This window comes from Haliotis rufescens, unplaced genomic scaffold (assembly GCF_023055435.1).
Source record: "Haliotis rufescens isolate VD_foot unplaced genomic scaffold, xgHalRufe1.0.p SCAF_1, whole genome shotgun sequence".
Lineage (NCBI taxonomy): Eukaryota > Metazoa > Mollusca > Gastropoda > Lepetellida > Haliotidae > Haliotis > Haliotis rufescens.
In genome coordinates, this window is record NW_025963779.1 from 12,482,058 (window position 1) to 12,508,902 (window position 26,845).

Sequence of the window (26,845 nt, forward strand, 5' to 3'; positions counted from 1 at the left end):
AACAGCAATGGAGTAGTGATATTCCATGAATTCTCTGTTAACCGTGTGGCTAGAGATCCTCCCTGTAAAATAAGTAAAGCCCATTTCTGGTGTCACGCTCTGTGATATTGCTTGAATATTGCTAACAGTGGCGCACAAACCACACTCAGTCAGTCAGTCAGTCAGTCAGTCAGTCAGTCAGTCGCTCACTCACTACTCACCACTCACTCACTCACTCACTCACCCTGTAGGAGTGGACGATGATGATGTTCACACATGATTGGGATCGTCGCCAAAAGTCACTGACACATTACTTACAGCTTACGCTCGAGACAAGTGGAGGTGTGAACAGTGCTTCAGTCGGCCATACATGTATCATATATTCGAGTCAACTTCTGATATTGTCACGAAAAGATCGAGGAAAGGCGAACCATATATGAGTAGATACTGGTATACATGCATCTTTGTTTGAAAAGTTAAAGGCAAAGGGAACAATTCTGGTTCCAGTTTCCAGTGTGTGTACGCATCGCGCAAACACAACTGCAATCGCGCAGATAAGCTGACATCTCAGTTACTGGCTCTTTACGTCACGATGTCGCAATCAAGACCTTGAATCACAGTACAATCGTGTGATACACTGGGCACAGTTGTTCATGAGACATACAATGGCATTACTCATAATAACCTCAACCGTCCTGTTGGTTATATTCTCTCACGGGCTAGCCGCAAATACAGGTAAATACATGTGTACATGTTTTGAAGATGATAATGGTTGATATTCCGCATCGAGGTCAGGCAGACAATATATAACATTGTCTGGATGTAGATGGACAAATCCTTATTTTGATCATATGAATATTTGATGTTTACCCATTGTTTAAATAGAATATAACAGATTTCGTAATACGGAAATTTGTAGAGGATTTGTTTTCATTCCCATTGTAACAGTTTAACTTGTGATATCGCAAAGCGCTAATATAGGTTGGGACGATCATAACAATGAGCGTAATCATAATGCACTGGTTTGATCAACATCACAAAATATATATGTGAGAGAGCGGACAAATAATGTGACTTTATACTTGAATCAAACGTGTTTAGACATTTAAGTGGCCATAGACCCTGTTTTGAATCAGAGGTTTCAATTTCACTATGCAAAGTAACTCCACAGCCGTCCAAGGATCCATGAACAGCTATGCCCAGTGTATCACGCGGCTGTACTGCTATACAAGGTCTTGATTGCGACATAGTGACGTAAAACTGCGATTGAAGTTATTTTTCTTCTTTGACAGGCATTTAGAAGTTGGAGTACGAAGTGAGGATAAGAAGTTATGGATGAACAACTTCTTTATTACAATTAAGAGCTACACTTGCTTGATAACGGTGTTAGAACCTACACCGAAACGTCGCTCTATATTGTATTAAAGAAGTTGTTCATCCATACATTCTTATCCTTACTTATGAAGTTATGTTGGCGCGATGCGTACATACACTTGAAACTGGAACCAGAATTGTTCCCTTTGCTTTTAACGTTCCAAACAATGATGCATGCTCTTGAGTGTCGCCACTAGCACGGATATGGTACCGAAAGACCTAGACATATAATAATGTGATTCGAACTCATTTGCTGATTTCTGTGACGCCGATAAGGGCACACCTCAACCTGTGCACCCTTCAGCTACAATACCTAAAATGTACCCGTATATTATAGTATTACCTGTTCCGCCAATGACCCTACATGCTATACTGACACATTGTGGGCGTTGAACTCTGAACTCTTTCAACGTGTTCAACTTTGTTCATGTATGCGTTACTTATATTATTTCCAGATGCATGCTTCAAGGACATCCAACTCTCTAATAATGGTGTGCAAAACATAACATCCCCAGGATACCCGCTGCCGCATGGATCGTAAGTAACTACTAAACTGAGGGACAAAAGAAACGATACATACACATATGATAAGTTGACATTATCATATGTTTGATTTCAATTGAAAATATTTTAAGTTGGCGATTTTAAAACAAAAATGAATTGTACTGGACCTTAGTCAGCACTCAAAGACATGGTTATATTTTTAAAATAAAATTAGAATTAAAAACCCGCATAATACACATTTTGTGTCTGCTTAAATAACAATGAAATATAAAACGTCAACGCCAGAAAATAACCAGTTTCCGACACAGATTCCGTTGAGCCTCAAGGGCAAAATTGGGGGGAAAACTGTATGAATGGATCACTAAAAATCAGTGATGACACCAGGTGTTCGCAAAATCGTAAGCATGTCCTGTCCAACCGGTAGCACCCGCTAGAAAAGACGTCAAATGAACCCAACTGTTAATAGCAATCAATAATTATATACATTAAATGTAAATTCTTTGAGAATTTGGAGCAAAATCGTAATTACTCGTTGGTGGTTATTCATATGATTGGTTATTTCTAGATTTGGAACATGCGGATGGAAGATACTTGCATCGTCAAAGGAACATCTTGTGGGCATTTATGTTGCATACTTTGATTTGGAAGAGTCCAGTAATTGCCAACATGACAGTTTGTCCTTCTATGATGGTAAGTCTAATATTTTCAAATATATATTTGACAACACCCCCTTAAAGCTTCTCTACATGAGGTACCACGTATGATCTGCGCTGAATGGGCCAACTAAGGGAATCAAACAATGGAGTTTGCAGCATAGACAGTCAACTGGCACTCCTTTTGACAGTTGCCATTTTTCACATTGTTTAAAATCTGCATTTCAGTAATATTCATTAACATCAAGGTATACTGGTAGAAGTAATTGTCTACAGCTGTGTTTGTACACATACCACATGTTGACTAAAAAACAGAACAAGTTTGGCTATTATAAGTATGGCAAACAGGTCATTATTGACAGACGCCCATCCCAGCCCGTCAGTAGCCAAGGCAACACCAAAAACGCCAGCAGTGTAACGAGGGGTGATAATTGCGTCACAACCTCGGACACGGATGGACCCGACCTTCGCTCGAGGGATAAACCAGGAAAGAAGAAATAGGGGTGTGGTCAGGGCTCAGGCATCAGCTGTGTGACTTTTTATTCTGGAATAAAAATGGTTTAATGGCAAAAATATGTGACAATGACTTTATTGATTTTGTAAACATGTTTGATGTTGTCTCGCCTAGTGAAAAATGGACAAATTGTTGTGATTTAGCTACAATATACCAAGACTATGTATCGCGCACTGTTCAGGTATATAAAACTGCTTCGTATGGTAGACTTTCGGGAGGAATTTCATTACTGATAAGGAAAAGATTATCAAACTTCATTAAGTTTTCCAAAGTCTGAGATAATTGTATATTTGTTTTATTAGTCACTTCTTAGTACTCCCAAAGATATACCGTTAGGCTCTGTATATAACATCCCAGAGAATTCACCGTGGTATCGTGATAAATACATTAATTGTTGAATTTCTATTTTTCAAGATTCTCTTATGGATGTTTTGCAACAACTTGGTGACGTTTCTATTGTACTAGGGTGTGACTTCAGTGGTCGCACTGGTACGGATAAGAATTTCGTTGAAGACGATATTATGAAAACTTTGAAAAGTGAATTGTGATTTTTTATGTGACAGTCTACAGATGAAACGTTCTTCAACTGATAAATCTGTTAATAAGTATGGGAAACTACTTCTTAATCTGTGTTCTGTCTTAGATAAGAATATTGTGAATGGTCGAGCTGGTTCAGATGCGTTCGTTGGTGACTGTACATTTCAACAGGAGCGAGTGTATTAGATATGTCATTGTGTCAAGTGATTTGTTTGCCATGTGCTCAGATTTTGATATCGGATCTAGGACCGAGTCACCGCATATGCCAGTCAGTTGTACATTTCAATCACGTGACTATGAAATCCACACAAGTTCGTCAGCTGATACCGACCTAGACGGGGAAGGTTTCAAATTTTTATGGGATAATAATTTTGGTGAAACATTAAGAGACAATATCCTATCATCCGATATATCATCTATGCTTAATGACTGTTACACTCTTGCCTTGACCGATATCGACCAAGCTGTTAAGGTTTTTACTGATGCTATTCACCAGGCTGCGGACTTCATGAAGAAAAAGAAGAAAACTCATCCTGAAAATCAGATCAAGCATGGTTTGACTCAGAATGTGATTTCAATCGATCAGAAACGCTGAGGCTACTGAAATATTTTAGAAGATTAAAGTACAGTGAATCACTACATTTATATATTACTCAACGCAATAAATATAATGACCTAATAAGGAGCAAAAAGAGACTATATAATGCATCTGTCAGAGACATTTTACTAGCTAACTCAAAAGAGGTTTGGACTGTTCTAAAGAAATATACAACCAAGTCGTCAAAAAAACAATGTAAATATATCAGAATGGTTTTCGTATTTCAAGAACCTATTTGAAGAATGTGATGCTAATTTGTCAGAACAGACAATATATTGACTATAATGCTGATGATACGGCCGCCTGTATACTGGATTCTCCGATCACTCAAGAAGGGATACAAGAAGCAATCTATAAACTAAACAATTCTAAATCTCCAGGATAACCTTATCTCAGATTTTTTTTAAAATCCTCCTCCGATATATTGTTGCCATACATGGAATTGTTGTTTAAATGTATATTTTGAATCATCTTATTTCCCTGAATCATGGAGTACAGCGATCATAATCACTTTGTATACGTCAGGTGATAAATCTGATCCTAATAATTACAGAGGTATTTCCCTTTTAAGCACTTTAAGTAAACTTTATACATCAGCTCTTAATGCAAGATTAGTATTTTGGGAAAATTCGTTCGACAACATTAGCGAGTCGCAAGCGGAATTTCGAAAAGGATATAGCACAATAGATAATATTTTCATTTTACAAACTATTATTCAACACTACCTTTCAAAAAAGCGTGGTAAGTTTTATGCGCTTTTTGTGGACTTCAAAAAAGCTTTCGACTTTGTTAACAGATTCAAATTGTGGTTTATATCAAAATACAGGGAAGTTTCACCCAAGAAGTTAAATGCATTTTAATCTATTTATAGTTGTGTGAAGGGATGTGTTAAATCAAATAACATATTATCTTAAAGTTTTGATTGTCCTTCAGGCCTCAGGCAAGGCTGCATGTTCAGCCCCATCTTATTTTCTATTTTTATAAATGTGCTTGCTGAACAAAAAGAATCTTCGTGTGCGCCAGGGGTGCAACTGCATCCTGATATCATACAGCTGAGGTATTTTTGTTGTTATTTGCAAATGATATCGTCCTTTTTTCAGATACTGTCTATGGGCTACAAAAACGAATTAATGTTTTAAGTTGTTTCGTGATAAATACCACCTGTCTGTCAACTTAGCTAAAACTAAAATCGTTGTTTTTAAAATTGGTGGAAATTTATCAAGAGTCGAAAAGTGGTATTTTAACGAACTCACATAGGTTTTGTGTGGAATTATTAAATCATTATGTATGTTAAATCCATTACCTCATGATCTATTTTTTTAAATCGTTGATTCTAAAATCAGCCCAATTCTATTGTATGGCTCTGAAGGTTGGGGTGTTCATAATTACGAAGAAAAAGAAGTTGTACAAATGTTTGCTTGTAAGAGATTTTTATGTGTTAAGCAGTCATCCGCAAAACACTGTGTTAGAGGGAAATGCGGAAGATACACAATGTACATATTTGCATTAAACGTGTTGTTAAGTATTGGTGGAAAATAATTGATATGCCTGAATCACGTTTGGTAAAGAAATGTTATAACTTATTATTGTTAGACTGTAGTAATGGTAAAGCTAACTGGGCATCAAAAGTAAAACACATCCTATTCTCTACTGGTTTGGGTTTCATATGGGAACAACAATTTATAAGTAATATCGCCAGCTTTCTGTCGGAATTTATACTCCGTCAAAAATTATTTAATGAACACAATTGGCGCGCAGCTCTTTCATCAAGCTCAAAATCAACTCTTTACAGTTTATTCAAAACAAATTTCGGCTTAGAAACATATTTAAAAGAATGATCAATTTTTAAATATAGACGTGCCCTTGCGCAATTTAGATGCTGTTCCCGCCAGCTCCGAATTGAGACTAGGAGGTATAAAAAAAGAGTTAAAATCTGGAAGGTTGTGTCTGGCTTGTAATCAAAATCAAATTGAAGATGAATTTCATTTTATAATAATTTGTACATTTAAGACGAAAATATATACCGAAAAAGTTTTACCTGTATCCCTCCATACATACGTTAAATATCATTATGGCATCAAATAATGTATTAATTATAAAAATATATCCGTATTCATCTATAAAGCAATGAAACTACGTCTTGTGTAAATCACCTAAAATTTATCTTTGTATTATAATGTTTCTCTCCCACTGTATCCTATGTAATGTATAATGGGCCTTTGGCCTACAATACATAATCAATGAAGACTATACTAACACATGTTGAATCGTGTGGAAGGACAAATTCAGTCTGTCGCGATCAGGCGCTTACATGCAGGGATGTTTACGGAAAAGAGTTCATGCAATATAAATAAGAACGCTTTACACGAACGCTAAATGTCGACAGGGAAATATACAGAATGATATTTAAAATATTAACTGAAGTAAGGTGCAATATCTGTTCCCATCGTTGTATCCAATACAAAATGTAAGGTAAAGGTCATTACAATGCAAATGTCCATTTTTTTATCCCGTGCCAGACATTTGTTACTCATGTTAAGGTCGAGGTAACTGTTGGTATATCTGCCTCTGATGATCACCGTTTCTAGTTTTATAGACAGGCAATATTCTGAACAGTGTCATTTAGGGAGATTTACATAATAGTGACGGTCAGATCGATACACTGTATAACAAAGACTTATTTAGATTCAAGTCATCAATCATTTTTCAGTGTTTCACATCGACAGGTAATTAAAGACCATGTTGTACACTCACATTGATACAGCTGGTGTGTGTTTGTAAGTGTGAGTTTGTGAGTGTGAGTGTGAGTGTGAGTGTGTGTGTGTGTGTGTGTGTGCGTGCGTGTGTGTGTGACTTTGTTTCACAGTTATTACATATTTACTTGAATGTTCTTTCATTTCAGGGTCAGACAATTCAAGTCGACTACTGTTGCAATTGTGTGGCAACGAAGCAACTCAAAGCAGTATCCTCAGCAGCGGAGATACTATGTACCTACAGTTTATTTCCGGTGCTGTCTCTAATGGCAAAGGATTTGTTCTTACAGTCATGGACATTGAAAGTAAGCATACTAGTATAACTGAAGTCATCCACAATCATACTGTCAAATAGCTTATATAGATATTCAAATACATGATTATCTCCACCCGTACATGTTTGCCAAGTGTCACCAATGTCAGACTAAGATGCAAAATAAATAAAATAGTTTGATACATCACCTTCTTACTCTGCCATGGGTTCAATTTCTAGATTAGCTTTAATTATGACCCTTTGTCTGTCAGCAATAGCGGCTGAATGTGACCACAGTCGTTATTTGCGTATCAGATAGTAACTTTAAAATGTCAGATACATGTAGATATAGGATATTCCATTCGTCTCGTGAAATTTCACGTTTCTCTCATCGAGTGGCTGGGGAAAGGAGATATTTTCACGAGTGGCGTAGTAATCACTAGTGAAAATATCTCCTTTACCACCGTCATTCGATGAGAGAAACATTGAATATCCTATTTATTACCCTTTTGGTGTAGTTTTCTACAGGAACATTAAATTATTTCATTACAAAATGTAAAACCTCGAAACGTATTTTCTCCCTACTTAACACACATGGGCGTTTCATCCTTTGTAATTGCTGACTTAAAAAGTTGATCCCTGTTTTCAAAATATAAAAAAATATAAACAAAAGTAACAAATAATATATGAGGTCAATAAAATTCCTTTTCATACATATGGATATCATTATATTACAAAATCAACTTCAAGAGAAAATAGTCTTGAAATCTACGAGACCGCTGTTTGAAGCGAAAGTTTACAGACTGGTCAAGTAACAAATATGTCACTTTGCGAAACGAACAGTCTCGATTGACGAGATATTGGAGAATTTTACAATTTCTAACGACATATGTTCAAGAGATTACTCCACAAATGACCATCTGCCATTATTTTGCCTTGTCAATGTGGAACTAACGTAAAAAGGATGTCAACGGTTTCTGTACCGGCTGAACACTTACGATAAAAAGGGAAGATCTTTGGCGGGGAGGTAACTCTTGTAGGACAATAGTTACGTCAAGTGTTATGTTCACTGCAGTGAAATATCAAGTGTTTTGCTCACTCCAATGAAAATATCACTTTTCTCAACTTCAGAAAACTCAATCTTTCACACTGAAGTATATAATAAAACATTATTCGCTCTTTCATTCTGTCATATTTGGTTTCACATCAATGAATTTAACTCCTTTTGCAGGATGCGGTGGAAGGTTAACAGCAACATCGGAGAAAGCGAACCTCACCTCCCCGGGATATCCTTACACCTACTTTAAGTAAGTCAAACAAAGAGTTTGTTGTTTTCATTATTTGAATAATATGTGTCACATGGTCATACTTGTATTATATCCTTCTTGACGGGTACAGAATGTGAGCTTACATGTATGGTACGCTAGTCGAACACACATAAGTGAAAACTGATACCAATGCAGCGACCGATGCCCTGCCACTGCGGTTACCACGCAACCCATGTTGCTGTGCAGTTAGCCCTGCCAGGCAAGTATTGTTGCCAAATATTGAGCGAGGGCAACTATTGTTGCCAAGCTGACCATCTACATGTAAAGCGGACAACTCTATCCTATCCTTTATAATTTGGGATGTAAAATGTAACTTGTAATACAGTCCACCAGCACCCCACGCTTTATTCATGATGACATTATGTACAAACTTAATGCCCCAATGTCATTCCGCCAAATTGACAACTGCAAAGCTGAATAACTAGTAACTAAGGACAACAATTGCAACGAACGGCAGATGAATGCAAGAATATACAATGCGTGTTGGGTGGATGAAAGGTGGAGAGCGAGTGCCGCGTGAGCCGATGCCACACCACAAGATGACATGGTAAATATAAACAAACGCTCCTAGACCGGACGTGCCAAGAGTGGATCTAGGCCAGACACGATGGCACAATGCAAACCAGCACGCAGACGCACAAGATGAAGGTATTAAGCTGTAAAAATAACAACAACGGTGATAAGCCTGGGAAGGGAATTTAGTTCTGAGCACAAAATGCTGTACTATATAAAGACGTAACGGATATTTATATGAATAACAGATGCTCAAGAGTTATAATTTGATAGTTTCCCAAGTACAATTTGTTCCATATTGGGATCTTGAGCTGGACTGACCTCTCTGGGACCTGTGTAATGTAAATGAAGTCCTTCCGTGAAACCACAACGAAGAATACTGGCGTCAGTTAACAATGGGTAGGACTCAAGGCATGCTAATAGCTTTCACTTTGATAGGTGTGTGGCCCAATGCTTGCATGTTTTGGGTAGTTTCTGTTGCGAAACTGAAATGTATTAACATCTGAGGGTTTGGTTGATTTCCTGCAACTCGTTGGTTAAAATCGGCACTTTTGGAATTGGGTGGCTCCCACCACACTGATAACAAACATGAGGAAAGCGGCAATGTTGCCTGGGACAAACTTTACCAAGGTCATTGAAATCCCGGCAAAAAACAACTTTTAAGGTGTTTGCAGTTGGAGATTGTGAAGGCTGCTTGAAAGTGGTGAAACTGCGGTTCACAGGTTGAGGAGTGACATTCATGTATAGCATCCACAACTCGTTGATTGTGCCCCATGACCTGTCCGTTGATCTACCCATGCGCAACCTATACTGCTTGTAATAATTTTGCCATCCCTGGCCCCTGCTGGCGGCCAATCTGATTGTGTGAAATAAGCATTTACTGGCTTTCGGGGAATTTCTCCAGGCATATGCTGACATATATGATAAAGGCTGTTGTCCACTCTTCAACTGACTGTATGTCCTTTCACTGGCGTGACATTTCCAATTGACCCATTGAGTTTACTCTGATAGTGCTATCCATGCCTTGTTCCTTATCAAATCCCTTAACGAGGGTGGCCAAATCTACATATTCTCCATTGTGTATTTTATCCCTTATTGGTTGTGGGATGAACGTACCAACATTGTCAGTTGACAAAGCCACCATTTTGTCAGCATTGCATGCAATCTTAGCATTAGGCATGATAGGCGTATCGTTGTCAATGGCAACAGATGCAAGAACGTGTGTGTTGTGATTTACTGACTGTACTAGTGGGATATTTGGGGTATCTAAGCCTATCACTTAATGAGATCGTGCATCATTATCGAAAACATGAGGTAATACATCACCTGATCCATTCCTTGTGTCGACGGGATGATCTCCCGTAACTGGGTGCTTGGATCTTACGCTTCCTCAATCTCCGACCTGGCATCGTTCTTCTTACCAAACGTACGGACAAGACATTACCCTAAGATCATAAATAATATGTTGCCTTGAGATATGCGATCGGCTTCTTGCTGGTGTACGCGTAAAGAGGCTTATTGCATTCACGTGCGTCACGTGATCGGTTTGCCATTACCCACACACTGGTGGAAGGGGGGCAAATCCACTGAATTGTGGTAGGGTGCCTAACCTCCCACTTAAACAAATTTGTTTCATACTGGCTTTCGCAATTAGATTAACTTACTGCTATTTCCATGGCAAGATAGTATCTTGCAGGGTATGTGACTATGTCATGTTTCTTCTTTTTCAGTAATCTGAGGTGCATATGGATTATAACAGCAGAAAATGAAAACGAGACAATTGCTTTGATAACTAAAAGCTCAAATATAAACCCAAATACGGAGTCTGGGAATAAGTGGGATGGCGATATGGTTCGTGTTTTTAACGGAAACACAACTGAAGGTAATTTCCTGTCATTTTTACACCAAATGCAAATTATGATATTCGACAGTACATTTCTACATTGTATGCCACAGCAGCAAGTGGTACGAGACAATAAGCAAACTATACAAACGTTTAAATGACTTGTTGATAAAAGGGTATAATAATAATCATAATAATACGTCCATTTATAATGCGCCTGAGCCACAATGTACAGTCACATTACTGTGTCATCCTAACGGGTGCGGATTCACTGCTGGACGAACAGATCTAGGGTCATATTTCGTACAAAGTGTCTTCACTAGGAGTAAAAAAATGTAATATGGGCACGTGTTTCAAGGATTTGTTACCTGTGTACAGTACAAAGGACTGCCTGCCATAACGTGTTTCCAGGGGCGTCTACACGTCCTTCATATTTGAATTTTAAAATTATTTGAAGTGTTCATGGGGACGTGTTAAAGAGCACACCTTTTTCTTTTCGTTTCATAATTTATTCATGTCTGTCAAGGAAAACTTAATTTGCAAGTAGATTAATAGTCCCACGGGACTTGCGCAAGTCATTTAACCACCCTTTACTTGACTGACGGTAAACTCATGTTTTATTGAATCAATCAATCTAGAAATACACGAATTATATACATAATAATTACAAAGACATGGAAGTTTCATAGATACTGTCACTGACACTATATGCCTATCTCCGAATACTTTGCATATATAACAAATGTTATATTTGGTATAACACTTTCTCAGTAAAGTACAGATTCTCGTACTGTTTTTAGTTGAGTCGCATCCCTAGCATTGTGTGTTCATCGCTTTCGGCCATGGGAGCCGTGCCAATCTACACTATTCTGATGGGTACACAAAGTGCGAGATCTATACTACCAGTTGTCAGACTTCCACTTTTGTGGAAGCCTCGGTGGCTCAGCAGGTTGGTTAGATCGCTGACTTTGTGTGCTGGCAGTTAGGTGCCTCACTCACGCAGTGTGGGTTGGAATCCTGGATGGGAATCTGTACTTTACTAAGGAAGTGTTATCAAAAATGTAACATATGTTACATTTAAGCACTTTCTAAATGGCATTGTTTGTTCACTTGGCATATATCTCCCATGATAAGTCACTTGTAATATATATATACTGCAAACTGTTTAACCGTCTGACTTTGTACTTCAGCGGACCAATTTCTTGGGGCATTCAATTCATTCTACACGCCTGCGTATTACAGTTCAAAGGATTCACTATTGATAGAGTTTACAACTGAAGGTGCCACAACTACAGAAGGCTTCTGGATGCAATATACCGCGAGACCAGGTATTCTGAACCATAGTTTATACCCATACCTGTCCATCATTTGGTATTTACCCTAACCTGTCGGTAATATATTTCTTTCAGCATGAATAGGTATTACTTTTCTAAATATTTTGATATATTTAAAAATATTTATGATTTGTAAAGGAGCATACATTGTCACAATACCATCGTTTGAGACTGGCCACTGCGAGGATAATTTCGGGACAACGGCGTTTCCAGTATCGAAACGAAAACGTTTCATGAAGTCCTTTATGCACTATTATATTTATATAAAGTCAATTGTTCTTGCCAGTGATATAACACAACGGTTTTCAGACTACAATCACTGATACAATTCGTATGTTGTGTATAATACATCTGGCAATTCCTTTCACAAAGCATATCTATCTCGTTTCATCTGATAAAGTTTTTATTTCCATTTGTGGTTACGCCTGCTCATGTACATATGAACGTTGTCACGTCACTCGACATAACGAATGTGGTAATTATCTGATACGTTTAGCCTCATAACCAGTTTATCTTAAAGTCTACTCAGCATTAAGGGATGATACACAATGTTCAGTTGTGAGCTCAACAAAATATACCAATGTGCTTTTCAGATGATTTCGTTTTTGAACATGTGCATGTACAATGACAGTGTCTTTCACTGTCCTATATCAAGATTACTACATGTGTTGAGATGTATCATGATAATTGAATTATGAAATGTCCGTGCTGATACAGAGGGCAACTGTAATGGGACGTATATGATATACAATACACCTGCATACGTTCTATCACCGGGATACCCCGATTCTTATCAAAGGTAAGTTGCGGCTCATGACTTCCTCTGTATCACCAGGGTTCGTATTTCGGTGAACCTACACTGACCGCTTGATCCATTACCCGCCATTGATGCTCATAGTCATTATACTGACAGATACTAATGTGGACATGAAGACATCCTTTCCATCAAAAAGATATTTGAGGGCTTTCTTTTGCGTGTCAGTCCGTGTTTTAATGTTAAATTCCTAGCAAACTGTATCGTAACTCAACACTGAGGCTGGTTTGTAACTCGCGTTCTGGTTGGTCCGTTATGGATCCAGGGATTAGTGTTGGTTTAACCAAATGCATTTCATGGAGCTATAGAGAATGGGATCATGACAGTATACAATGCATTTTACATAGGTAGTATTATATAACTTACTATATCGTCTACATGTGGGTCGTCTTTATTTGTGTGCGTGCTACTTAGGTAATTGGTCAATTTTTCACTATACAGTGCTAGTATTTACAAAATATGTTTCATCTAGAGGTATGTACTTACCACCCTTCGTGGTATAGTTCTGGAAATTATCCCATCATTCATGTCAGTAATATCTCAATATAATAGTAAGTGCAACATATCAATCATTATGTAAGTAACAGCGTCCCAAATCGATGAAATCAAAGCCTGATGCTGTCAATGTTACTTACATAATATGTGTTCAGTGGTCTAGCAGAACGTTTGGTACCTTACAATGCACACAGGGTACATATTTGAGTGCAATGTATTGTAATGTCAATACATCAAGTGCCGAAATTAATCACTCAAATCACTCAAAATTGCAAGTACAGTGTATATGTCACATTCCGGTCCCAACATTGGATACCTACTTATTACTATGGTATTACTTTGGGGTTGACAATTAATAAATTCTACAGTTCAGCTAATCAGCTAGACGTATATTCTTGATGTTGTGTACCTGTAATTTGAAGAATGTTACGAGATCGCCAGCTGAACATTAATACTTGCTTCTTATATTCTTATTCCCAATTCATTTCCGATTCATGTTTAGGCTTGAAAGTCCGAGTATGTGTCCAATACGCCTCATACCTGTTTCAGCGATCTGGAATGCGTCATAATGATAGCAGAAGTGCTAGTACCAGAGAACATGAGACTTGACGTCCTATCTTCTGAGATGGAGGGAAACTACCCCCGATGTGATAATGACTCTGTAACTCTGTTTTCAGGTATGTGATGTCAATGTTATAGCATATATATTTCTTATCATAAAACGATCTTTGGAATAGGCCCGTTTACGGGTTCAGACCTATCCAGAGCAACAAACTTGATCTTGTCCTTTTTGATAAATCCAATGAAATCATTTATATTATTGAATTTTCTGTCCCTGTTGACACCATTGTGATTGACAAGATTGAGGAAATACATGGCAAATATGCGGACCTCGCTCTCGAAATGTCACGCATCCCAAGTACCCAGTGGTCCGACTCCCCATTGTTCTCGGTGCCTTAGGTTTGGTTCCTCCCAATCTGTTGACTGACATTGGGAGAGTGCCCGGGTTTGTTACCAGGAATACAGCCCTTCTGACAATCTTGGTAATGCAGAAGGCTGCAGTGTTGGGGAGACGTCACATTCTCCGAAAAGTTCTGGGTGGGTTTGACTAGGCAGCGCTTCCTGGGTGATTCGCTGTCTGGGCTGAGTGTAAAGGGGGCAAGGGCCCTGAGCTGATAATGAGCCTAACCAGCCTGACTGTGTAACGATCACCCAAACCCTCTTTGCTACGTGTTTTATTTTAATCTGTAAATAATAAAAATAATTATAATAATAATAGGCCATTTACATTGCGCATATTTCCACAGCACACAGGGGCATGCACTCAGGCCCTGTGACGTATGCATGTCGATCTACTGTCCAAACTTCTGTGTCGCAACCGCTGTCTTACTAAATGTTTCTAGCTTTTCCATGTGATACCAAGTGTTCCTTTGTCCTTTATGAAAATATCTGTATAATGTTTGCGTGATTTATGTGACACGTGTGTTTTAGATGTATGCAGGTCACTTGTATTTATCACTGAAACATTACACCATATTTCCATTTGCCTCTCTCAGTGTATGGTAATGATGATGAAGACACTATCGGTGAATTTTGTGGAAATTCATCAATATCCCCAGTTGGGCCCTACTATTCTAATGGAATGATTATGAAATTGGTATTCAAAACCGGCAGTGATACCAGCGGAAAGGGCTTCCGGCTCCAGGTATCTCAAAGTTCACGTCCAGGTATGTACCTTTAATTTCAAGCTGGAAAATATGAGGAAAATTTCGTAAATCCTTGTTAGTGAGATGGGCTGACCTTCACTGAAATAGTGCATTATATTAATACAGTAATCTAACAATAAAGTGAGATTTGCGTTCTATTGTTTTCTAGGCAACGAGGAAAACCTTAATACTTACAATTCATAAACATTTTAATGTTTCAGTGATTCCCCATCCTACTCATGTTTGTGGTCCACGATTTCTCAATGCATCCACATATCCAAAATTCCTTCAGTCTCCCGGATATCCTGTGATTTCTCAGAAGTAAGTACATGTATACTCTATTGTATCTATGTCGTCCGGGCTCAAAATGCATTCAGAAAATAAACAAAACATCACAAAGTAATTGAGTTCTTTCATATCAGTTGTTGTTCGTGTACTGAAATACATTTTCAAAACGGCGTTAAACAAACTAAAAAAGGATCGTATTCCATTGGCATTGCTTCCTTTATTTTATACTACATATATTAGACATAACGGTATCAACGTTTTTAACACTTTAGACATATTTCGATACACCATAAGCTATCTCATTTAATATAAAGCGCTTAAAGTGCTTACAAGGGTAGTAGTTTAAAGTATAGTTCGGAAGCCTTTACATCTATAACATGATTTGCATTAGAATAAACATAATTCAATTTAATTATTAAAAGACAAGATGCCCATTGATACTGCATTATAATTAAAGTGAGCGCGTGTGCTTAGTTAACGCTTCTTTGAACAGTATTTTCATTCCATGACGGCATGTCATATAAACCCAAAGTGGTGCAGGTCTCCAACATTTAACATGTACACTGGTGAATCCCACGGTCACGGACGTGGGGATGACTAACCTGTAACAGGATAATAGCTTTCTGGCATAATAAAGGAACGCAACTCTGCACAGCGAATTGCTGCGCCTTTGACGACATGGCATTGGATGTACAGGATGACAGTTCATTTGACAATTCTTGGTTGCAGCAATTTAGACTGTGTTTGGACAATGACGGCCTCTGATCCAAAAATGATGGTGCGCATCGACGTCATCGATTCGGACGTTCAGACGTCAATAGATTATCTCAGCTGCAAGTATAGCCGCGTCACAGCTTACAATGGTTAGTGATTGCAGCCAATGCTTAAATATCACTTGGCCTCAAACTGAACATATTATTATATTTTAATTACCTTACTCACTTCTCATACAACTGATTTACTTCAACTAACACTCAAAAAGAAAAACAGTATATAAAACATAGATGACTCGCAGAGACAATAGAAATAACTCTGTAGCGCATCCGTCTTGTGACCCGAGCATATGCATACGCGCTATTGGCTAGTTTTTGTACCTTTTTGCATATAAAATACAATATGTATTCATAAGATAGTACTAATGTACAAGATGTCATATCGCTTTCATGTATATATATATATATATATATATATATATATATATATACACACACACACACATACACACACACATATATATGTATGTCTGTCGGTCTGTCTGTCTGTCTGTCGGTATGTATGTATGTATGTATGTATGTATGTATGTATGTATGTATGTATGTATGTATGTATGTATGTATGTATGTATGTATTTAAACATTATCAGAGTACTCCTGGTTGAATCACCCTTGCAATGTCCTCTTTTATTTTCAACCTTCTCACTACCAGCATATAAGCAATATATTTCCTTACCGATTCTCGCATTTTCTCTGCTTATGCCACCACCTTGACTTTTCCAGGACCATCCATCTTCAACGCCACTATTTTATTCTGGTGCGGCGTATCAAGACCGACTCTCCAGAGTACTGGACCAGCTATGACAGTTCAATTCCAGACTAAGCTCTCAAACGATAAAAGAGGCTTCAAACTCAAATATTTTGAAACTAATGGTAATGAACGTGTCCTTGTGTCATACATTTGTCAGAGATGAAACATCTTTTTCAATTAGATAATGTATGGACGACATTAAAACATTATTCAGTAAGCAAAAAATGATATATATTATTTCAATAAATCATTATCTTTATCGAATGTGTGTACCAGTGGGTACGCAGTATTAATTACAATATTCAATACATTTGACATGCGCATACATTGATAATTGTGTTCTAATCATGATTTACGATTCATAGTCAAATGGTTATAACCATGAAAAATGTGTTGTGAATTTCTTTCAGAGACATACAGGTGCGGTGGAACAGTCAATGTTACTACAAGCAGGGCTACAATCTTGACAGGGCCGTATCTAAAGTAAGAACATATGCAACCAAATATGTACATGTAGGGGATAGGAGGATTCATCAAGATTATCTTCTTATCTATACGAGGTACGTCACTGATGTCGGTAAAACCACCTCTGTTGGTCAGACATGCACCTATTCATTGAGATATGCTTCTGGTCAGTCGACTGATGTTGTCCCACTCATTAGAGAGAGCAACGTCGAGTTCCTTGAGTGTGGTGGATGGATTTTGACGTTGTCGACGTCTGCCAATGACGTCCCAGACATGTGCATTGGGGAAGGGTCAGGACCGAGTGCTGGTCATGACATGACATGGATGTTTTGCTGTTGGAGGAATTAGGAGTCAGGGCCGATGAGCACCAGCAGCTTCATCTTGAAAGATGAAACGTTTCCCAACCCATTGTGTAAATGGCACCACGAGAACAATCATGTTGTCCAGATGGTATTGACCTGACCTATTCACTCCACCATGGGTAAAATGGAGTGAATTTCGGCCTGGCATTGTGGTACCACCCCTTACCATAATGGACTTACCCTAAAACGATCATGCTGTACGTGTTATCGTCCATTCAACGTTCATTAAGGGCGTCTCAAAACTCCTTTCCTTCGGTTAGGAAAGTCGGGAGTGAACCGATTTGCCCAACGTCGATTATCCCAGTGCTAACATTTCCTTCACCACTGGCGCGTCTGACGCCATTTGTGCAGAAAATTTCTGGGCATGTACCTTTTCGCCAGTTGCCTGTTGAAACCGGTCCATTAATTATCTGTGTGGCAGTTCTTACCATTGGGCGTCTAGAGCGGCGTCGATCATCGACATATGTGTATGTTCGGGCTAACAATCTACTAATGATATATTGGGCAACAACATTCTGATGTGTGCCCACCTGCAACATGCCAATGGCACGTACACGTTCAGCACGTTGGAAACGTCGTATGATCAATTCTGTTGCAACATTAATGATTAATAGTGTTCAACAAAATGTCTTTGATCGTTTAGTTCCAATATGCGTCTGCTCACAACCGAGTCTGAGTAATAATTGTAAATCTCGCATACCACCCATTGCACGTTCTGTCCGATGCCACATGCTTCATGACTGTCACAGTGTTATGTCTGGGGGCTTACTTTCTTCAGAATCTTTTTCCAGGACGGGGTGGTATCACTATGACTAAGCGAACCTTTGTCCATATTGTGCAAGAAAGGGTCACTCGACAGCAACGCCCGTGCTCACCGTGCATTAATCGCCACCCACAGCTCACCCTGAGCAGCACAATATCCATAGAATGTCATGGTCATCAACGAGCCCAGATCCTTTTCCCCACGGAAAACGTCTGAGACATGATAGGGAGACGTGTGCGTCAACGTCATAGGCCGGCGACCACGTAGATGAATTTGGTCAGGAGCTGCCAGAAGAGTCCCTCAAATCGGCACTTGGAGACTCGTCGAGTTAAGGAATTATTGACGAATCGTGACAATACTGATCCAAAAGCGTCAACTTTGAAATTTCCCATCTTAACCCCATCGTTGGCGGTCATAACATCTACTTTCATACTTCACTCCCAGTTGTCTTGTGTTCCCATTCTTTATTATCATACAACTATTACCGGAAACGTATGTATCTTACAATTTGGAAATTTTAAGCTATTTCCGCGTATCGCCTAGTTTTTTATAGAGTATTTTACAAAATTAAATGTTTCCTTTACAAGAACATTTCCATTTTAAACAGAAAATAGAAGGCGCTAACATCAGTTTCATAATCATAAAAAAAATATCTGCTAAAGGCATATTTAGGCCACAATAACATTTCCATAATCATAAGAAATCTCTGTCAAAAATATTTTTATGCTAAACTTACATCTTTTCAGATATATACCGTACTACGCATTGTGTAAAATGTCTATAATTGAATTTCTAAACTTCCAGTTCACAAGATTGCCACTGGACTATACATGCTCCAGCAAACACAAACATCCAAATTAACGTCACAAACGTGGAAGTAGTTTTTACGCCACCATCACCAACATGTGATTTGGGTTACTTGGAGCTTTACGATGGTGAGGTTTATCTGTGAGACTGACGCTCATATTTACAAGTAATCACTGCCCTAACGTACCGTACACTTTTCAAAGATTGTAGATTCTTCGTATTCAAAGTTTTGATTTTTGATAAATACCATTTAACATCGACACATTTCTTTGTCTTCATTGTGATGTCAGTGTACTGGTGCAGATGACAAAACAACTAAATTGTATCGGAATATATCACTTTTTGTTTGTTTGTTTGTTTGTTGTTTAACGCCGCACTCAGAAATATTCCAGCTATATGACGGCGGTCTGTAAATAATCGAGTTTGGGCCAGACTATCCCGTGATTGACATCATGAGCCTCGATCCACGCAATTGGGATACAATGACATGCTTCAACCAAGTCAGCGAGCCTGACCACCCGATCCCGTTCGTCGACTCTTACGACAAGCATAGTCCCTTTTTACGGCAAGTATGGGTTGCTGAAGTCCTATTCTACCCCGGATCTTCAAGGGTGGTATATATCAGTAATGCCCAGAATCGAACTTCGAACTGATAATGTGCACCATGCCTTGAGAATTGTCTTACGCCTACTGGTAATTAACGTGCATACTTTTTGTAGGATTTTTTGTGTTCCTGTAAATGATAGCAACTTCGTAATAATGAAAATACTAAACTTCAAAAATTTCAGAAACGCAACGAATGACATTTAGTTTTATTTGGCCATGATGTCATTATTATTATTTTTACTGATACGTTCATGCACCTAGGTACCAATACTGGCTTAAGTACTCCAAGGAGGTGGTGCGGTAAACACGACGCTGACTACATCAGTTCCGGAAATATCCTCACAGCCAGACTGAACTCCGGCGCAACCAACAGATATAGAGGATTACAAATGTATCTTCAGGCTGGACACTTCGATGGTAATGTGAAATGCTGGAAACTGAAAACCATATCATCTCAGTAGGTTTAACGATTCTTTGAACCTTTCACTTAATGTCAGCGTATCGGCTTATGGTACGAAAGGAGACTACTGTGAAGCACACGGTGGATGTTTGACACGTTGGTGATACAGACTAGCAAAGGTATAATCGGATGGATCAGTGATTTGAAACTATGATCAGCGGAGCCTTGAAGCTAAGGGAAGCAACTCCACATATACGAACTATGGAGTCTAAGATCACTGGGCCAACCGTGCTCCCAGAACCTGCACTTTATTAGTTCGTGAACTTAAATTGACATGTATCATTCATTGTCTCCACATTTATATTTTCTTTGTACTGTACTTTCAATTCTGTGAGGTAATATGTTGTTTTGACGCCATGTTGTTCCGCGGAACGATTGTTGAGAAGAAAGTGGTTAATCAGCCGGATACCATGAGAGCTATGCAGACACTGGTTATTTTTCATTATTTTAGTTTCAGTTATTTTTCATATTTCAGGATCAACGAACACGATTCTTTCTGCTGCGGTTGTTGATCAATATATTACGTCTCCAAATTATCCGTTTGATTGCCCGAGGTATGTATACAATGGTGATTTGTCACCAACGTTGACATAAAAATATGAGCTTCAAAAACAGTTGAAGAAGCTGAAGAGATCATGCCCCCCCTCAAACTCGTCACGTACTTATATCAACTATTGACCAAAAGAAAGTATACGTCGACTGGGACCAATGATAAAAAGAAGACAAGAAAATGTACACCATAACTTTAAGATGTATTTGAAAGTTCAATCATGTATTTTACAGCATGTCAAAAGCCACTTTGATGGCACTTGGCATAAATTAACAAAATGCAACCACACATCGGGGTCATAACTGTCCTTGTCACAAAGGACAGATGATGAAAGTAATATAACAAAGCTTCTGAACGGTCTCATAGCACCTCCGTAACGACATCAATGTATTGTGTGACCTCCTTGGGCGTCCAGATAGGTCTGGACATGACGTGTCATCGATGACGTACGCCTCCTGAAGACGTTATTTGGTATACGGTCTAACCCCTCCACACACATACACACGTTAGTTGCTGATTTGGACGTTGTCTTATTTGTTGCTAAAGATGATGCCTGATATATTCTATCCGTTAGAAGGCATCACGGTACATTGTTGATGCTGAGGTCATCCTGGAATAATTCTGTTAATTTGAAGTTAACACGATATGCGGCTTTTCTATTGGACGAGAGGTCGGTCACATGACCGCGAAATTGACGTCCATTAGTGTATGAACGACACAGTTCTACGTTCATATGTTTTTCACGAGACCGTGTTCTTGAGATGATGTAAACGCTGACGAACTAGTCCATATTCCTAGGGGAACCCCTGTGAATTCCCTGGCAGGAATATATACACAACCATTCTTTCTGATCATTTAAACTTTTTAATCTTGAGCTTAGCGTTTTAGTATACATTGAGAAACGTCAGAGAGTTTGACTGCATGATTGTTCACGACGATCCTGTGAAGGTTCATACTCCAAATGAACTAAAGCGAAAGTCAATTCTTAATTATTCGAACAGTGTCTGACCTGGCATTGTCCATTATCCATTACCTTTGGGGAATTCGGAAGGACACCCTAGTGTGGTTGGTGTTTTGACCTGCGTAGACCTCATCAGTGTCATTCCAAGAACCCTCGCCCACTGTTCTGCTGATAACCTAAGAATCTTTCTTAGCATGTATTAGCTGTGGTGTTTTGGGATCCAAACGCTTGCATTATACGCATTTCCATCCCGTTCTATCATAAAAAATGTTTTGTACAAAATTCACGAACTTCTTGCAGTCAGATGATGTTGATTGCGTTTCATCAATCGTTTCCTCTAGTCTAGGTATTAAAATATAATCGCTACTACTTTCTTTTGGTCGGCAATTTAAAAAGTAAATCACGTAATCTGATAATTGCACAACTATATTATTTTAATTCTATCGCATACCTAAATTGATTTGTGCATTGTATAGCTACGAATATCATAGTTCCGGAGCACATATACATGAGTGGTGGTCCACTTTATATGCTCTGATGTAAAGTCTTGTTTCTGTGTTAATTATAATGTCATCTAAAAACTCTCTATGGAAATTAATATAACGTCATTGCCATTTGATCTGTCAAAAAAAGGCATTCTCACATTAGGGAAAATTCAAAGATTCCAAGCCTCATTCCAACCATTCTTGCTTAATTTGGAGGTGATCCAAAATCATCCATGATCAGCTTACAGTGTTAGGTAATTTGGTGTACGTACTTACTCCTTGTACAGTAAACTACGTTTATAACGAACACGCTTATAACGAACTTACGGACATAACGAACTTATTTTTTAGTCCCGGCCATTAGTTGCATATATGCTGTGTATATGCTTACAACGAACTACGGTTATTTCGAACGAAAATTAGTGGCCCCTTTGAGTTCGTTATAACCGTAGTTTACTGTAATCCTTTCTAATTCCACACTCTGAACTTTGCATGAAACAATGAGTACATTGTAAGTATTTGTTCTAGAATCACGGAATCCTCGTGGAAGATTGAAGGAGGTGATAATATTTTCCAGATCAACATCGTAGTTAAAAACTCAAGCCTAGACCTTTCTGATGGTTGTCAAAATGACTACGTGGAAGCGTTTGATGGTATGATTAAACATTCATATTTACACGTGTACGTATGTATATTTACTGATTTTGAATTGCTGCAAATATGTGTGCATACACTTTTTTGTCAACCGATATCGTAGCTATCGTTTTATGAATGCCCTCGGAATATATGTTTCTTAGTTACATGATAGTTACGATTAAAACATTTTCGTTCTCCGTCATAGTATGATAATGTCTTAGGGCTGAAGTCGACTAGTTCAACTTGTATCTATGTATTAGCGCGTGGGCACGGCAAACCAGCTAAGCACGAAGTCGGGGAACGATGACACATATTCAACCACGTCACATGAAATGTGACCACCATAACTGTCTCAAGGGATTGGGAAGTCTTTTTGTGTAGCACGCAAAACTGCCATAAACGTGTTTTCATGCCCACCATACCCATCATACAGAACTAACATCATCAATGTCAAATGAAATTTGTATGTCATACTTCCATTACATTACGACGAAAGCAATTCTCATTTGAAAGGATTAACTAACAACTGTGTCTTGAAAAAGGTAAGTATAAGTGCCTACTTATAGACTCTGGGGGCACGGATGGCCCAGTCGTCTAAGGCGCCGCGATTCGCTGTGCAGAGTTGCGTCCCTTGGGCACGCCAGAAACCTATGACTGTGGGTTCGAATCCCGGTTCGCCCCGATTATGTTTCTAGGTTTGTTAGCACCATACCCGTGCTCGTGGGTTTCACCGATGTCGTAATGTCTGAGACCTCGGGCTTTCCTCCCACATTAAGCTGAAACGCCGTGATATAACTGGAATACTGTTAAAAGCGGTGTTAAATCCAACTCACTCACTCACTTATAGACTCTAGCTAAAAGCAGGCATGTTGCTTACCAACAGACAGGATGACCCTCCGTGATGCTGTTACGCCAGTATAATATGCGTGCTCTTGTATTTCCCTCAGACGATTGTGCATACCTGTACTATCTGCTTCACCAGTCCTGATGATCAAATTCGGCTGACATGCTGTGATGTAACTGAAATACGAAGCAGATTTAAAGCTAACGTCAACTCCTGATATTGTGATGTTGATGAGTTTCATCTGTGTGATTAATTACTGCTAACGACCCTACCAATGATCACTGATCATGACACTGGGACACTCCATCCCATGGACTTACTACCTCCACCTCAACATCTGTCCATGGCTAACACTACATGCGTTATATGCTTAGGCGTACATGAACGAATTATTACAATTGTTAGCAATCTTTTGGAGAAAGGTTCCGCACTTTGCATTTTTGCGTTGAGTCACTTAGGTGAGCCAGAAACATCTGTTTCTGTAAACCTGTACACGTAAAACTTTCATGAAACTGACATGCTGTGATATAACTGAAGTAATGTTCAAAGTTGCATTAAACAGAAGCTCAGAAAACTAATTGTTGTGTGGTTCTATTTCTGTAGGCTCCGACACCAATGCTCCATCCCTTGGTCGCTGGTGCGGGAAAGATAAACCAACGAAAACAGGTTCTAGTTCTACAATGTTCCTGAAATTCAAGTCGAATTCAAGTCTCAATGTCGGCAGGGGGTTCAAGATATTGTATATTTTGCAAACGAGAGAAATTGGTAAGCTTACAGTGTATAATCATCCAGACATTAAACATTTACTATATGAACAGGCGTAACTCACATGGGTAACATGCCAAACAAATTCCGTTAATGATCCTGACTGGAATAACTGTTCTACTAAATTAATGTTTTAGCAATTGAGTAGGGGTGATTAATGTCTATTCTTAAAATTATTTCTTTGTAATTGATGTTATTTATAATTTGATTTGTGGGATGTTTTCGATACTTTTTAAATATGACACTGTTAATGTCCATTCCAAAGTGTTGAGTATTAACGTGTACTAATTCTAGTTACTTGTTGCGATTGTGTAAATGTGGAGATTAATCACTTTAACTACTTCAAGATACATTTTAATGCCATAGTTCACCCCATGTTCATGTGATTATGTCTACAGATACGGGCTTCTCGCAAACTGCGGCTATTATTGCGAGTTCAGCTGGGGCCGCAGGTGGGCTAATAGCCCTCACACTGATATTCGTCGGTCGTAGGCGGGAACGAGCCAGGCGAAACAAACAACCACTAATAACCAAAAAACTATAGAAGCCACTATGGACACAACAACATTCCCCAGTCTTCAGTCTTCCCATTGACAAAACAGGTTGCCATACAGAGAGCGATCGCAGTTTGGAACCTGTGTCAAGTCATATTTTGCATTGTATATATAAACTTATTTCAATCGTTCATTTTGAAAATATGATAATGAGTCCAGTATGGAGATTTAAGTTGCAAGAATTTATATGCAGTAGTTTTATCTGTAAACATTTTTAACAGTTTCCATGTTTCAAGTTCAGAGTGAATGTCCATTTCAATGAAATTGATTAGCTCTCCGAGACATACGCTATATATACATGCTCGTTACGTTGGAGTTGGATAAGGACACTGCTCAATGACCTGCAATCACATAATGTCGATTAAATCTATTTGAATTGAACTTGATGAGCAAGAACAATTTCACTACCGACAGTAGGTAACATTAGAATCCCCTAGAGCACTGTTTACAGCATAACATGTATAATGCATGATTCTACATATTGTTCATGAGTTTATCAAAACAGAGTACAACACATTTCGTATTCATATTCCCTATCACTTATCTCGGTGTGAAATAAACATGATTACATTTCTGTCTGCTTTGATTGATGTGCAGAGATAGGAATGTGAATTTCTGTGATTGTGTTTATGTAAGTATGAATACATGTATATAAATATACATAAATATATGCAAGAGAAGATGATAAGGTATTACAGGGAGTTCTTAGACAAAAAAGCCTGTTTAATAAGTTTAGCACAAGCTTGTCATTGCTGATGAGTAGCTTTTCGTAATTTGTTATTGTAGATGAACCATCATATTTTGGTGTATCGTTCTCTGTATATACTAGTAATATAATCACTGCAGTCAGAGAGAACATGCAATTTAACTTCAGCGATATTGCTGTTACACATTCCACATAATGTATTTTATCATAAAATGGGTAGGTTTTTAGGCAGGATAAAACCAACGGATAAAAACGATATCCGTTGGGGTCATGTGCGGATAGAGCTGCAAATATCAAAGGTCAAGTAGAGACCTCTTTCAGTATTTATAAACAAACTTGGCGTCGCCCTCGTCATTCGGCGATCGAGTCAGAATTAACCATCGGTAATCTTGAGAAACTACAGGGATAGTTGCTATCATTATCAAAAGAACAGTCTAATATACTGGAAATCAGTGTCTAACTGTGACGTAGCTGAGGCATTTTATAAGTTTTGTCAACTTTGGAGATATAAATTTCGAAACAATTTTGCGAGGGCACTAGGTCTAGCAAAGCGGGATCATAAGCCATATCTGTGCTTGTAGACCTCTGAAGCTTGAAACCTTCTCCACAAATTAAAATCGTTGGATTTGGCCGAAATATGTTTGAATTGTTACCTTGTTTCGTTTTGTCGCTGTGTATACATCTGACTACACTTCCTAACGTTATGACAGGACAGGCCGACTGTCAACAACGTCTGACCGTGGCCGTGACGTCTCATAGACTAGGGTTAGAGTAGCTTCCCTTTGACAAAGTGCAGTTCTTCTAGCGGACAGACCGATGGATTGCCGCGAAATTGTTGTTTTGCGTATATGTTGCTTCGCCAATGTTTAAG

The 26,845-nt window shown here is 38.6% G+C and overlaps 1 protein-coding gene across 2 annotated transcripts; it reads left to right on the forward strand.

The window, feature by feature from the left end:
• Positions 1-556: 556 nt before the first annotated feature.
• Positions 557-25,842, forward strand: LOC124148001 (deleted in malignant brain tumors 1 protein-like). 2 transcript variants are annotated; one of them, XM_046518922.2, is made up of 20 exons: positions 557-714; positions 1,809-1,890; positions 2,423-2,547; positions 7,062-7,217; positions 8,397-8,472; positions 10,737-10,888; positions 12,040-12,177; positions 12,901-12,982; positions 14,042-14,169; positions 15,049-15,219; positions 15,420-15,519; positions 16,216-16,349; positions 16,983-17,132; positions 17,421-17,493; positions 19,405-19,535; positions 20,275-20,430; positions 20,949-21,027; positions 22,998-23,122; positions 24,553-24,714; positions 25,113-25,842. In XM_046518922.2, the coding sequence occupies exons 1-20, from the start codon at positions 633-635 to the stop codon at positions 25,256-25,258; spliced, it is 2,448 nt and encodes an 815-aa protein (XP_046374878.2). In that variant the 5' UTR covers positions 557-632; the 3' UTR covers positions 25,259-25,842. The 2 variants fall into 2 exon arrangements, with proteins under 2 accessions (XP_046374878.2, XP_046374886.2); XM_046518930.2 differs by lacking the exon at positions 557-714 and adding an exon at positions 741-1,294.
• Positions 25,843-26,845: the final 1,003 nt, after the last annotated feature.